Below are 12,355 nucleotides of genomic sequence, written 5' to 3' on the forward strand. Positions count from 1 at the left end.
GTGTAAAAGCGATCTCACTTCGGTCAGTCGCTCGCAACATGGCGAAGAAGCGTAAGGAGGAAGCGCAGCTGTCTCCGAGATCGTTGCTCATTTTCTGATATGCATCAGCACTCGGGGGGGTAATCAAACGACGTTTAGCCCGTAGGGCGGCCGGCAGATTGATCTGCACGATCTACCTGCGGTTCGCCCTAAATGCATGTGATGCATGTGCTTCAATCACTTGCTATCTGCCGATACCTATCATGGATAAGAGAAGCGGGACTTGCATTGCAATGAGGAGCATCTGTCTGCTGTGGCTGCTTTCGCTGGACTTTTGTGATCAGCATGTCCAAGGTAACCGCCTCAGCAGATCTGATCTCACCTTGAGGCCCCGGGAAGCCCATTAAAAGCGGGTTACTCCGTCTGTCTTACCACCCAGATCAGCCACCCTGTCTTTGACTGTCGTATAGCGGATCAGACACCGCGGATGTTTTTTTCAGATCTGCTTGCAAAAGTGATACATGGTTTAAAAGCGATCCTGTGATTTTCAGGGGGGCTGAAAACCCAGATTTCGGGCTGTTTCTCTCTCGCATATGTGCTGAAGAATCACATTAAAGCTCATCGCCGTGCGCTTCTTGCTGCTTTTATAATGCTTATGGATTTTATAACACACAAAACGCCTATGTAAACCAGTAAAGTGTTTTTTTATAAATATAATTTATATATATATAAAAAAATGGTTGTTTAGACTGAGTCTTACGATGCGTTTTATTTGCATGGTTTTACTTTCTTTGGTATGCGTACCTTTTTTCATTTCAAAATCGTTTCCCATAACTTAATGTGTACATTTTTGTTAGCCCTTCGAGCAAAAATGATCCCTTTCTATAAATATTTCTTATTGTTATGCGATGATACGGACACATTTGATATTGAAGGACTTTATTCCGCACTAAAACTTACACGGCTTTTGGTATTCTGTATCTACAATTCCATCCTCCCGGTTTTATTTAGCGAGAGTGTAACAGGCCATTAGCCAGAGGAAACAGAAAGTTGTCAGAAGTGAATGCAGCAGCTGGTCGGATGGTGGTCCTGAGCTCTCCTCACGCCTTGTGTGTTGCCCGTGCATTGGCATGCCTGCCTTAGATGTGATGTCTCAACATTTTAATAATGAATTAGTGTTCTTGTTGCATCTGAGGACTGATTCTGCAAGAGGGTAAAGAGCTGTAATGCTCCTCCCTTCCTATTCCTTCACCTGCTGGGGGGGGGGGTCTCTAAGGTGGTTTTACATCCATCCATCCATCCATTTTCCAAAACACTTATCCTACTGGGTCGCGGGGGGTCCGGAGCCTATCCCGGAAGCAATGGGCATGAGGCAGGGAACAACCCAACACCATTCACTCACACATGCACACCTACAGGCAATTTAGCAACTCCAATTAGCCTCAGCATGTTTTTGGACTGTGGGGGGAAACCGGAGTACCTGGAGGAAACCCCACAATGATTAGGGGAGAACATGCAAACTCCACACACATGACCCAGGCAGAGACTCGAACCCGGGTCCCACAGGTGTGAGGCAACACTGCTAACCACTGCACCACCATGCCTTTACATATGCATCAAAATATACAAAGACTCCAATTGTCCCAAGCGAAAGGGCACCTGGTGTGTCTGTGCATGTGTGTGTCTTGTTCTGCAGGTGCCCCTATGCCCACATATGCCCGTTGTACCTGGTACTTCATGCCGCTTTGTGTCTGAGGTGGACATGACGAGAATTGCAGATGATGGGTTGAGATTTCTTCATCTGCTCCAGGGTCCCCTTTCTGTCCATGAGCTGGTCCTTCTGCTGTCAGCAGAGGATACCTTCCTGCAGAACCCCGGGTCCCTTTCAGTGAAGCTCTTCTAGAGTTTCTTCTGTGTAGTATCTTCACAATAGTGGCTTTAGGGTTAATCAACAGAGGCTTGTGTAATAAGTGTTACAGGTGTGCACACATTCATGCATGCAGATTTTTCTGGGTCTCTCAGAGCCTGAGGTGAATGGCCTTAGTCTTTCATGGATTGATAAAACTTGAAACTTTAGCAGTAGTGTACAGAGATAGATCAGGACCTCAGAGCTCGGCGTGTCGGCGAAGACCAAGACCTCAGACCTCGGCCTGTCAGACAGGTTTATTTTAAACACAGCTTTCAAACTAATCAACCTAATTTTTTCATTTTTACAAGCAGCAGGTATGATGATGTTTAAGGATGCAGGGCCTGAATGTGTTTGGGATTCTGCTGACTGGTTTTGGAAGAACTGGACTGATCTTGCCCAGACGGATTAATATGTTTATGGTCAGAATGTAGGCGGCGGTCATATTCATGGCCCGAAGGTTCTGCTGCGCACATGCTCCTGTCAGGGGGTGTGGGTCCATCGGCCCGCATGCTCATCTGATGACTTGTTTGGAATCCGAAGGGCCGCTGACCCCGGTGAAAAAGGAAAGGTTGTTCTCCAGCAAAGAAGCATTACGGAAGGGGGGGGGGGGGGTGCACCTTGGCATGTCTCACTGTATGCACACATGCCAACACGCATGCGTGCATACACACATGCACACACATATGCATTCACATGCACGCACACACACACACACACACACACGCACGGAGTGACTGCCAGCAGCTGGTTCCTGTGCTGTAATCTCGGTCTGTGAACTTTGTATCCTTGAGTTGCTTAGTTGGCAGTTTCTGTGTGTTCGGCACTTGTCCATTCTCACTTTTCATCAGTCAGACCAGCGGGTTACATGATTAGCCGTTAATGTCACTGTGCTGGGGATGAGGCAGATTTCAATGTTGACACCCTTCTGCCCTTTCTCTCTGTCACTCTCTCTTCTGTTCCTCTTGTCCTACCTCTTGTCCTACCTCTCTGTCCCACTCATTCTAAGATCTGTGATACTGCTCCCCCCACCCAGCAGAGACCACCATGGCCTACATTCTGAGCCATAAACGCATCCCCCCCCCCCCGTTAGAAGATGGTGTGTGTTTATGGAGGTGGATGTTTGTGTGTTTGCACATTGTAGATAATACATGGTTATTTCTAGGAATATTTGCCAATCTTCAGAAATCACCCCCCCCCCCCCCCCCCCATGGGGCGGAATTGGACACGGCTGTGAGTTTACTCCGCCCTCTTGGGACCTGTTTGTGCTGTGTGTCTCATGTCTTGTTAGCTGGCCGGGACCTGGTGTCAGCCTAGTGCAGATGGACCTTAAGCTGTTCTGTGTACCCTGACATGAGCTCTGTGAGGGAGTGCAGAGCCCTGCAGGTTCTGGGACGGTGGCTTTATCTGCTGTGCCGTGTGACCGTCAGATCCATGAATAACGGGCCCAGAGTTTTTCGCTCAATAGATCCCTAACCTCAGGCATGTCTGGCACCTCCTGCTGGGACTGTGCGATGGGCGCGTTTCCACCAAGCACGCCGAAGTTAATCCTCCTCACATTCCTGAAAAGGGCTCAGCTTCTGTCCTCTGCCGGTTCCCTAACCCTAGACTCAGCCAAGGGTCCTGTTTCCTGATCTGGCTGCTGTCCAGCGGTTTTGTCAAGGGGCGTCTCCAAAAGAATTTAATTTTAACCATGGTGACCATTTGGTAAATACGGCACTGAGAATGGGGGACGTCACACTCACTGCATATGACGCATGTGGAACTGAGACGGGCAGCCTGCAAGGGGAGGACTGTTTGTTATCCAATCACATGTGGCCCTTTCCCATGACCAAATAATTTAATAGCTGAGAGTAAATATCAAAGTAGTATGTCCTCCATTGTACAAGCATGCATTTTAAATCTGCCTCTGTCATTGGAAGAAGGATCTTGAGCGACAGTCATATCTGTTCTTCTTTATGCTCTGCTGAATTCCTTTGGCAGTAACAGCCCCCGCCCCCATTGTCACCGCCCATCCCCAGTCTCCGGTGGCTGCCCTCTGCTCTCCTTGATAGATGAGGCGTCTGTCTCCCATCTCCCCCCTGCAGCTAGGCCGGTGTCACTGGAACTCAGCTGCGGGGTGGGGCCTGTCCATGTGGTGCTGGAGTCAGGGCGCCCCCTGCTGCTGGACTGCCACCAGGGGGCCACTGACATGCCCCGGAACGTCACCTGGCTGCAAGGTGGGGCATTTGTGCGGGATGCAGAGGCGGTGAGCGTTCTGCCCAATGGCTCGCTGCTGGTTCGCCCCGACAAAGGCCCGGCCGCAGAAGGAGACTACAGCTGCGTGTCGGCCGGGCCCTTCGGAGCCCTCACCAGTCGCAAGCTCACCCTGCGCCTCAGCGGTGAGTCTTAGCCCTGCCCCTTTCCCTGTTCTCCCCCTATTGCTTGCGCCTCTGAAAAGCACCCAGTTTTTATTAAACCAGTTTCCATTTCCTCTCATTTGCTGTTCAGCCTCTAATCAATTAATTAAAGGCTCCTGAGGTCTTTGGCCAATCAGCAGTGCAGTCCTAGCCATTCTTACCCTATTCTATTGTTTGACCTTAAAAAATATTAGTTGATATTTTGGGTGGAGCTTAATGCTCCCCCCTTCAATGACTGCGCATGTCTTATTCTGAATGGTCGAGGGGTTATCTCCATATATGGTATCATACATGCTTATGCCACGTGTTGCCGATAGGAGCTATATGGTTTGGGAGATAAGGGTTGTCGTTAAACTAGAATGAAAATACATTACATGTATTTATTTATGTGTTATTTTTATAGCACAAACACACACCCCGGAGGTCGGGGGGCTTTAGAGTTTAACTTTAGGTTGGTGATCGCGATGTGTGACCAAACCCCAAAGCACCCTAACTTAGTCATTCACTAAATTTCACGAAAAAACAGACAGAAATAGACTTTTACATTTTAAAGAAAAGATATTAACGGCTTTTGGTAAAGTTTAAAGGTATACAAACGTTAGATGTATCGGACATGCGCACAAGCACACAACCAAGGGTTGGCCTTTAGAGTTTTATAATCAAACTCAGTCAAAAAACACCAGACATATATAGTTTACGTTTTTTAGTAAAATGTATAAGGATTGTTTTGTTATAGTGAAATTTTAAATTAGTATGAGTGTGATATAAATCATTTATGCAATAAGAATTGAGGAAGAACCTAAATAGCAGCTAGAAATGATCGACCAGGCAGACAGAAGTCTGCTTTTCTTATCTCACAAGCCATGGAAGGGTGGGATGGGGGGACACATAAGCGTAGGCTAGGAACTGTGGAATCAGGCAAGGGTGCAAGAATTTAGGATACATTTTTGTTATTTTAAAGAGGTTGTACATCATTATTTAATTACATTTAGTAGGAACTAGTAAGCTGCATTTAGCACCATGCAGCAAATACACATTAAAAAGTTTAAAGAATAATGCCTTAGTTATTTTAATAAAGACATCCTACAAGGTGCCCCACGGCCCCAGCTTATATCATCTACAAGCTTGATTTGAGATGCTAGCTGGAGTAGCATGTTAAGTTGACAATGGTAACAGAGCTGCAGTCTGTTTGATAGTTAATGAAACATTGTCCAAATTCAACAGTGTCAGTGGTCATACACTATGCAGCGAGACTACAGATTGGCTATAACGACCCATTTAACCGCTGGCGTAATTTTAACAGAATAAAGCCTTAGTTATTTTAATAAATAAATTTTTTTCAGTAAATGGTTTTTCATGTTCATGTGCACAAACGCACACACACCGGTGGTCAGGGGCTTTAGAGTTTAACTTTAGGTCGGTGAAAGTATAGGACCGTGATGTGTAGTCAGACCCCAAAACGTACTAACTCAGTCATTCACAAGACTTATTGCGAAAAACCAAACAAAATAGACTTGTAAATTTTAAAGAGGCGCACAGTGTGCAGAAGTCGCCAACTGTCTACAGAGTCAGTAGCTGCAGACCTCCAAACTTCATGTGGGCTTCAGATTAGCTGAAGAACAGTGCGTAGAGAACTTCATGGAACGGATGTCCATGGCCAAGCAGCTGCATCCAAGCCTTACATTACCAAGTGCAATGCGAAGCGTCGGATGCAGTTATGGAAAACACGCTGCTATGTGGTTGTTTCACAGAGGTTGGGCTTAGCCCCTTAGTTCCAGTGATAGGAACTCTTTATGCTGCAGCACTCAAAGCCATTCTGGACAATTTCATGCTCCCAACATTGTGAGGACAGTTTGGGGATGGCCCCTTCCTAATCCACCATTGTCTGTCAGAGGATGGATGGTGGCACGACGTGCTGATTGTCCGTGCCTGCAACGGAGAAAGTCCCTGGTTCAAGCCTCAGGTAGGGCAGTAACTGTTTCTGCGTCACGTCACTCGGCAGATTATCATCGGCAGTTTACCTCGGCAGATTAGCGTCTTTTATTACCCGGCAGATCATTATGATTAAACCTTAAGGGCTGCTGGGTCGGAGGGCGGCACAACACACTGAGCGGCCATGCTTGCAATGCAGGAGGTCCTCGGCAGAGTAGCATCTTTTATTTCCGTCGCGTTACCCAGCAGCTCATTATGATGAAGCCTTAAGGGTTGGTTGATCAGAGGATGGAGGTTGGTGTGACGCAGAGTGACCGTGTTTGCAATGCAGGAGGTCGCCGGTTCGCGCCTCGGCAGAGTAGCATCTTTTATTTCCGTTGCGTTACCCAGCAGATCATTGTGATGAAGCCTTCAGGAATGGTATTGGAGGGAGGATGGTACTGGAGGGTGGTGCGACACACAGAGCGACCATGCTTACAATCAGGAGGTGCCGCGCTCAAGCCTCCTCAGAGTATTACCTTTTATTTCCGTCGCATTTCCCGGCAGATCATTATGATGAAGCCTTAAGGGTTTGTTGGTTAGAGGATGGAGGGTGGCATGACACACTGAGCGACTGTGCCTATAATCAGGAGATCCCTGGTTCAAGCTTCGGCAGAGTAGCATCTTTTATTGTCCCCGTACCTGTTTGAGAGTCAAAATTACGAAAAGACAGGTTCCAAATGGGACTGGTGAGTGGCTCAGTGGACTAAGTCGCTGCGCTTGTGATCGGAAAGTTGAGGTTGGCGGTTCAAGCCCGACCTCAGCAGGGTGGTTACAGGATGGGTCCTTGGATGTGCTGGCTGACCCTGCAGTGTTGTGGAGTGTGTGTGAAAGAGAGCTGGAGTGAGAGAGAGAGAGAGCAGGATCAGTCAGTATGCTCAAGGGCCTGCCCTATAACTATTCTGCTGAGGGCAAACTTGAGCACACTGACCTGATCGCAAGCACAGGGATTAGCCACTCACAGCCCTTTTTTTGAAGAAAAAAAAAATATATATATATATATATATATATATATATATATATATATTTTTGCAATTTACACTCCCACCAGTCTCTTTGTGGCCCCTCCTCTGTGGCACCTCCTCCATCTCTGTGGCCCCCCCACCATATCTGCGGCTACTCTGCCAAGGCTGGATTCAAACCAGCAGCTTTCTGATTACAGATGCAGAAGCTTAGCCTGCGGCGCCACTCACCATCCCTACTCATATGCTGTTTTTCGTATATGTTTTTTTCCCCATCTTGCCAACTAAAGAAGTCTCACACATGTAGCACCAGTCTCTGTGAGGCTCAAACCGGGGACTTCCTGATTGCAACCACAGTCGCTCTGTGTGTCGCACCACCCTCCATCCTCTGACCCACCAGCCCTTAAGGCTTTACTATTATGATGTGCCGGGTGATGCGACGCAAAAACAGATACTGCTCTGCCAAGGCTCAAACCGGGGACTTCCTGATTACAGGCATGGTCACACTGTGTGTCACGCCACCCTCCAACGATCTGCCAGGTGACATGACACAAAAACAGATGCTGTCCTGCCCTGGGCTCGGCGGAGTAGTGCCTTTTATTACCGTCACATCATTATCTTGAACCTTTAAGGTGGTTAGTTGGAGGATGGATGGTGGCACTTAGGCCCCCCCCAACTTGTTATTGAATAAGTATAGTCGAGCTGCATGACTTAATAATATACAACCCCTTAAACTCTCATCTTTTCCCCCAAACACATAGACTTGCTAAGGCTGGGCTTAAATACTCTTGGATTGATAATTGGATTCACTAAACTATTTAACGTTCCCTTCCGTAACTCTCAATCTGAAAGAGTCTGCAGCTCTTTCTATAGCACCTTTCTTGAATGTACTGACCTTTTCAATCAGCGTTCTTTTAGAATACAGCTGAAAATATACTATTCAACTCAAACCATATGAACAACATGGCAAAAGAATTCAATAATGAACAGTACATCACATAGCAGGGCTCGCAAAATCGCTAGCCCGACGTCCCGGGATCATTGTGTCTTCCAGTCGGGCTACCAAAATCTTTCAGCCCTGCCCGTCGGGCTATCATAGGAAGGAAAAATATGTCAATGCTTTTGCATTCTTTAGGAAATGTAACTGGGTAATTATGTCATTTTCAGGTATCGATGAGCCACTGTCAATATGTGAAACATTGAAATCGCACTTGAATTCATGCTTTTTACACGAACTGTGTATAGAGAGCGGCAGTACTGATTGGTCAGTGATGGATTAATTGCGCACCAATTCCTCTGACATTGTCTTATCACTCATTAGCTTACTATTCAAACGTGACAAGTGAAATCTCCCGCAGCAAGCTTACATGTGATAGAGGTTGATTGCGCAGAGAATAAAAGAAAAATCGCTGACCGTTATGTTTATACGTGTGTAAAAATAGATGGATTTATGCAGGTATTTTAGTTCTGATGAGCCAAATAAGACATGTCAGGGTGAAGAAGGGACAGCCAAAGAAAAGCCTACCACAGAGCGGAAAAGTTATGACAAATCAGACTGAGGCAAAAAGAAAGCGCAGCTTTTTGGTTTCATGGACAAAAGAATTTCTCTGGCTGGAATATGACAAGCTAAATAACATAATGTTCTGCCGGGTGTGTCGTGAGTTTCCCTCGATTTCTGACTCGACAAGCGCCTTTGTTACTGGGACCAGTAATTTTAAGAAAGACCCCATCAGAACCCATGAGAAATATCTGCATCACAAGAAATGCATTGGTGCTCGGTCTGCAGCATCTTTCCCAGAACAAACACCAATTGCAAAAAACATACTAAAAATAAACCAAACACAACAAGAAGTCCTGAAAAAGCTGTTTAGAACAGCATACTATGTTGCAAAGAGTGAAATACCATTGGCAAACTTTAGCAGTCTTTGCAAACTTCAAAAAGTAAATGGCCTAGATCTTGGTTCCACTTACCTCAATGACCATGCATGCAGAGAATTTATTGGAGCAATAGCACAAACTTCAAGTGGCCAGATCAAAAAGGAAATTCAAGAAAGTAGGTTCTTATCCATTCTTGCAGATGGCAGTAAAGACACTGGTATAATAGAACAGGAGTTGGTTCATGTCAGGTATGTGAGAGATAATGGTGACATATCCACATACATGATCAAATGTCAGTCAGTCAAGAGTGCAAATGCTGCAGGTATTTTAGAGGCTATTAATGAAGCAGTGAACACCATGGGTATCAGAGAAGACACATGGAAAAAGAAAGTAGTGTGTGCAAATTTTGATGGTGCTGCAGTGATGATGGGTGAGAAAACAGGAGTAACTGGGAGAGTGAAAAAGAGGATACCCCACATCATAACAATCCACTGTGTGGCACACAAATTAGAGGTAGCCGTGCTGGATAACATGAAAGGCTGTGAGTACCTGGTGAAATTTGAAGATGAAAACCATCTTTAAGATGTACTACTATTCCCCAAAGAAGCAAAGAGAACTGACAGAAATAAGAACTGCTAAATGAGAAACTGGCACATTTCAGTGGCCTGAAGAGCACACGGTGGCTTCCAAGCCGGCTGAGATATCTCAAGGCTGTGGAAAAAAAATTCACTCCCACTGTTGTTCATATGGAGAACATGGTAGGAGAAAGTGATGTCTAGTCCGAGGATGCAGCCAAGGCTAAGGGGTTGGTGCAGGAGATGAAGACTGAGAAATTTGTTCGCTTCCTGCATTTCATGTTGGACTACAGTACCATCTTATCCAAGTGCTGTACTGATTTTCAGCATGATAACCTAAACATCACACGAACAAATCAGTTAGTTGAGAGCACCACATCACGCTTACTCAGCCTAAAAACAAAACCAGAATACCAGAAAACCTTGGACACAAAGTTCACAGCGAACGAGGATGGTAGCATTTGCTACTGTGAAACTCAGCTCACAAAATTCAGTGACCTGCTAGAATCGGTGAGGGCACAGACAAAGACACCTTTAGTGCAGAGATTCAGAAGATTATTGAAAACACAGTCATGTACATGGACAACAGATTTAAAAATCTGCGTGAAAAGCCTCTCTCTTGTTTCAAGGTTTTTGACCCTTCCACTCTTCCCTACCCCAGAGAAGCGCTGGCAAATTATGGGGATGAAGAGGTGGATTATCTTGTCACACATTTTGCCAGTTTACTAGATGAGGAAAAGAAAGAGAAAATTCCACAAGAATGGATGGATCTAAAAATGTGGCTTGCAGAACACCGGGGTAGCAAGGTAGATTGCTTGTACAGAGATCTCCTCTCTGAGAATTCAGAACACCTCTCTCATATCTTGTTGCTGGTGAAATTAATGCTGACACTCAGTCCATCAACAGCCATCTGTGAGAGAGGACTTTCTTGCATGAACCGAGTGAAGACAATACATCATACCTCTTTACACCCTGAAACACTGAATGACTGCATGCAACTCTCCATTAATGGGTAAACAGTTGAATCTTTTTGCCCTGACAAGTCAATTCGTTTCTGGATGTTTTCTGGAAAAGGTTCAAGACACCTGGACCATAAAACCCCAACAAGAACAAAGAGCAGTGAAATGGAGGCTAATGCACAGGAAGAGAAAGCTGATGAAGGAGATGCTATGCCCTCAACGTCAAGTGGCATTTTCTTATCCGTGACTTCAGTGGAAATTTCAGATTCAGAATCTGGCAGATTCATGCTCTACACAGTTCTTAGAAGTTCATTGAAATTTCTGTTCAGTTAGAACCAAATATTTGAGTTGATGATTGTAAATGTTATACAGTTGTTTTAATTTGTGTTTTAACAATTTTCTTATTGATATTTTGTTTCCTTTACAATATTATACATTAAAAATAATCTCTTTTTTATTCCGGCTACTTAAATTTATTTTGGGGTACCAAAAACTGAAGAGTGCCTGTTGGAAGGGCTACCAGGGAGTTTGAAATTTTGCGAGCCCTGCATAGGATGTTTTTATAATATGATTCAGTTCAGTGTTCTGTTCAGTCCTCATTCATTTAATCAATGAGAGGTAATTGCACAATCCTACCACAATAACAGTGAGATAGTCTTCCAGTAGGAAAAATAAAGTTCAAACTGTATCCCTTCGAGCCGGTTATGACGTTTTCTCAGCCTCTTAAAGCGCGAAATCTTTGGGCAAAGCTCGCCGTCCGACGTCCTCGTGCGTCTCCTCACATATGCACACGAGCTAATGAAACTTCCGTCGTTATCCCTCGATGCGCGGGAAACTCTGCCGGGTGGAATAAAAACCTGGCCTGCACAACAAGCCATAAACATTATATTTTTTAGTCAAAAGTGCTTAAATCCTAACATTTGAAAAAGAAAAATAAACAGTTTCTGTTTAACGGTTAACTCAAAATGGTTACGGTATTTTCCCACTACACGTTAGCCTCAGTACACGTTAAAAGTAACTTAGAACACATAAAATAAATAGAAAAACAGCATTTGACATTCAGTTGTCAAGTAACGCCGAAAAATAACCCATTTACTTTGAATTATGTCTTCAACCTTTTCCGTTCTAAAACTTAAGTTAAACCGTTTACTCGTACAAAACACTTCTCTCAAACTCTATAAAAACACAACAAAACTCACCAAAACTTCTCTGGTTAAAGTCGCTACCGTTTCAACAATCCTGCAACACTGTTTTGACTGGAAAAGATCCGAAATTCACTTTGAAAACTAGAAAATTATTCTAATTTCGCGTCTCTGCCGCTTCTCTAGTCTGCTGCCGTTAGTCACTACATTACTGCGCATGTGCGACGAGGGGAGAGGGGCACGCTGTACAAGGTTACACCAAAATCATACATTTTTTTACATGTAAATTAGACTATTTCACAAATCTGTTTTATGTCTTATCGCATAGTTAATTATTTATTAACTATTTATTTATTTTACTACTTATAATATTTGTAACCAGGGTTACACTTTATTCTACCAAAGTTCTAAAATGCTTTTGATGTATGTTGGTAAACATCGTTCGCTAGTTCCTACAGCTATTAAATTAATAATAAACTAGCAAAATACAACTAAAGTGTTTTTATTCCTTAAATGTTATTGTTTAAAAATTTATACTAATGTGTCATACATCTTTTCAAGTTATAGTGCTTTATTCCTTTTGA

General features: G+C 44.5%; 1 protein-coding gene across 4 annotated transcripts in view; it reads left to right on the top strand.

Annotated features, from left to right (window-relative positions):
- The window catches only part of LOC125705975 (immunoglobulin superfamily DCC subclass member 4-like), a 28,377-nt gene continuing 16,022 nt past the window's right edge, over positions 1-12,355 (top strand). For 3 of the 4 annotated variants that reach the window (XM_048972382.1, XM_048972383.1, XM_048972385.1), the window contains exons 1-2: positions 1-333; positions 3,973-4,266. In XM_048972382.1, coding sequence (XP_048828339.1) covers positions 243-333; positions 3,973-4,266 — 385 coding nt within the window. In that variant the 5' untranslated portion in view covers positions 1-242. Of the gene's footprint in view, positions 334-3,972; positions 4,267-9,653; positions 11,248-12,355 lie in introns of those variants that run through there. The other variant, XM_048972384.1, reaches the window with a different exon arrangement.

The sequence above is a fragment of the Brienomyrus brachyistius genome, chromosome 13, assembly GCF_023856365.1.
Source record: "Brienomyrus brachyistius isolate T26 chromosome 13, BBRACH_0.4, whole genome shotgun sequence".
NCBI classification, from domain to species: Eukaryota; Metazoa; Chordata; class Actinopteri; order Osteoglossiformes; family Mormyridae; genus Brienomyrus; species Brienomyrus brachyistius.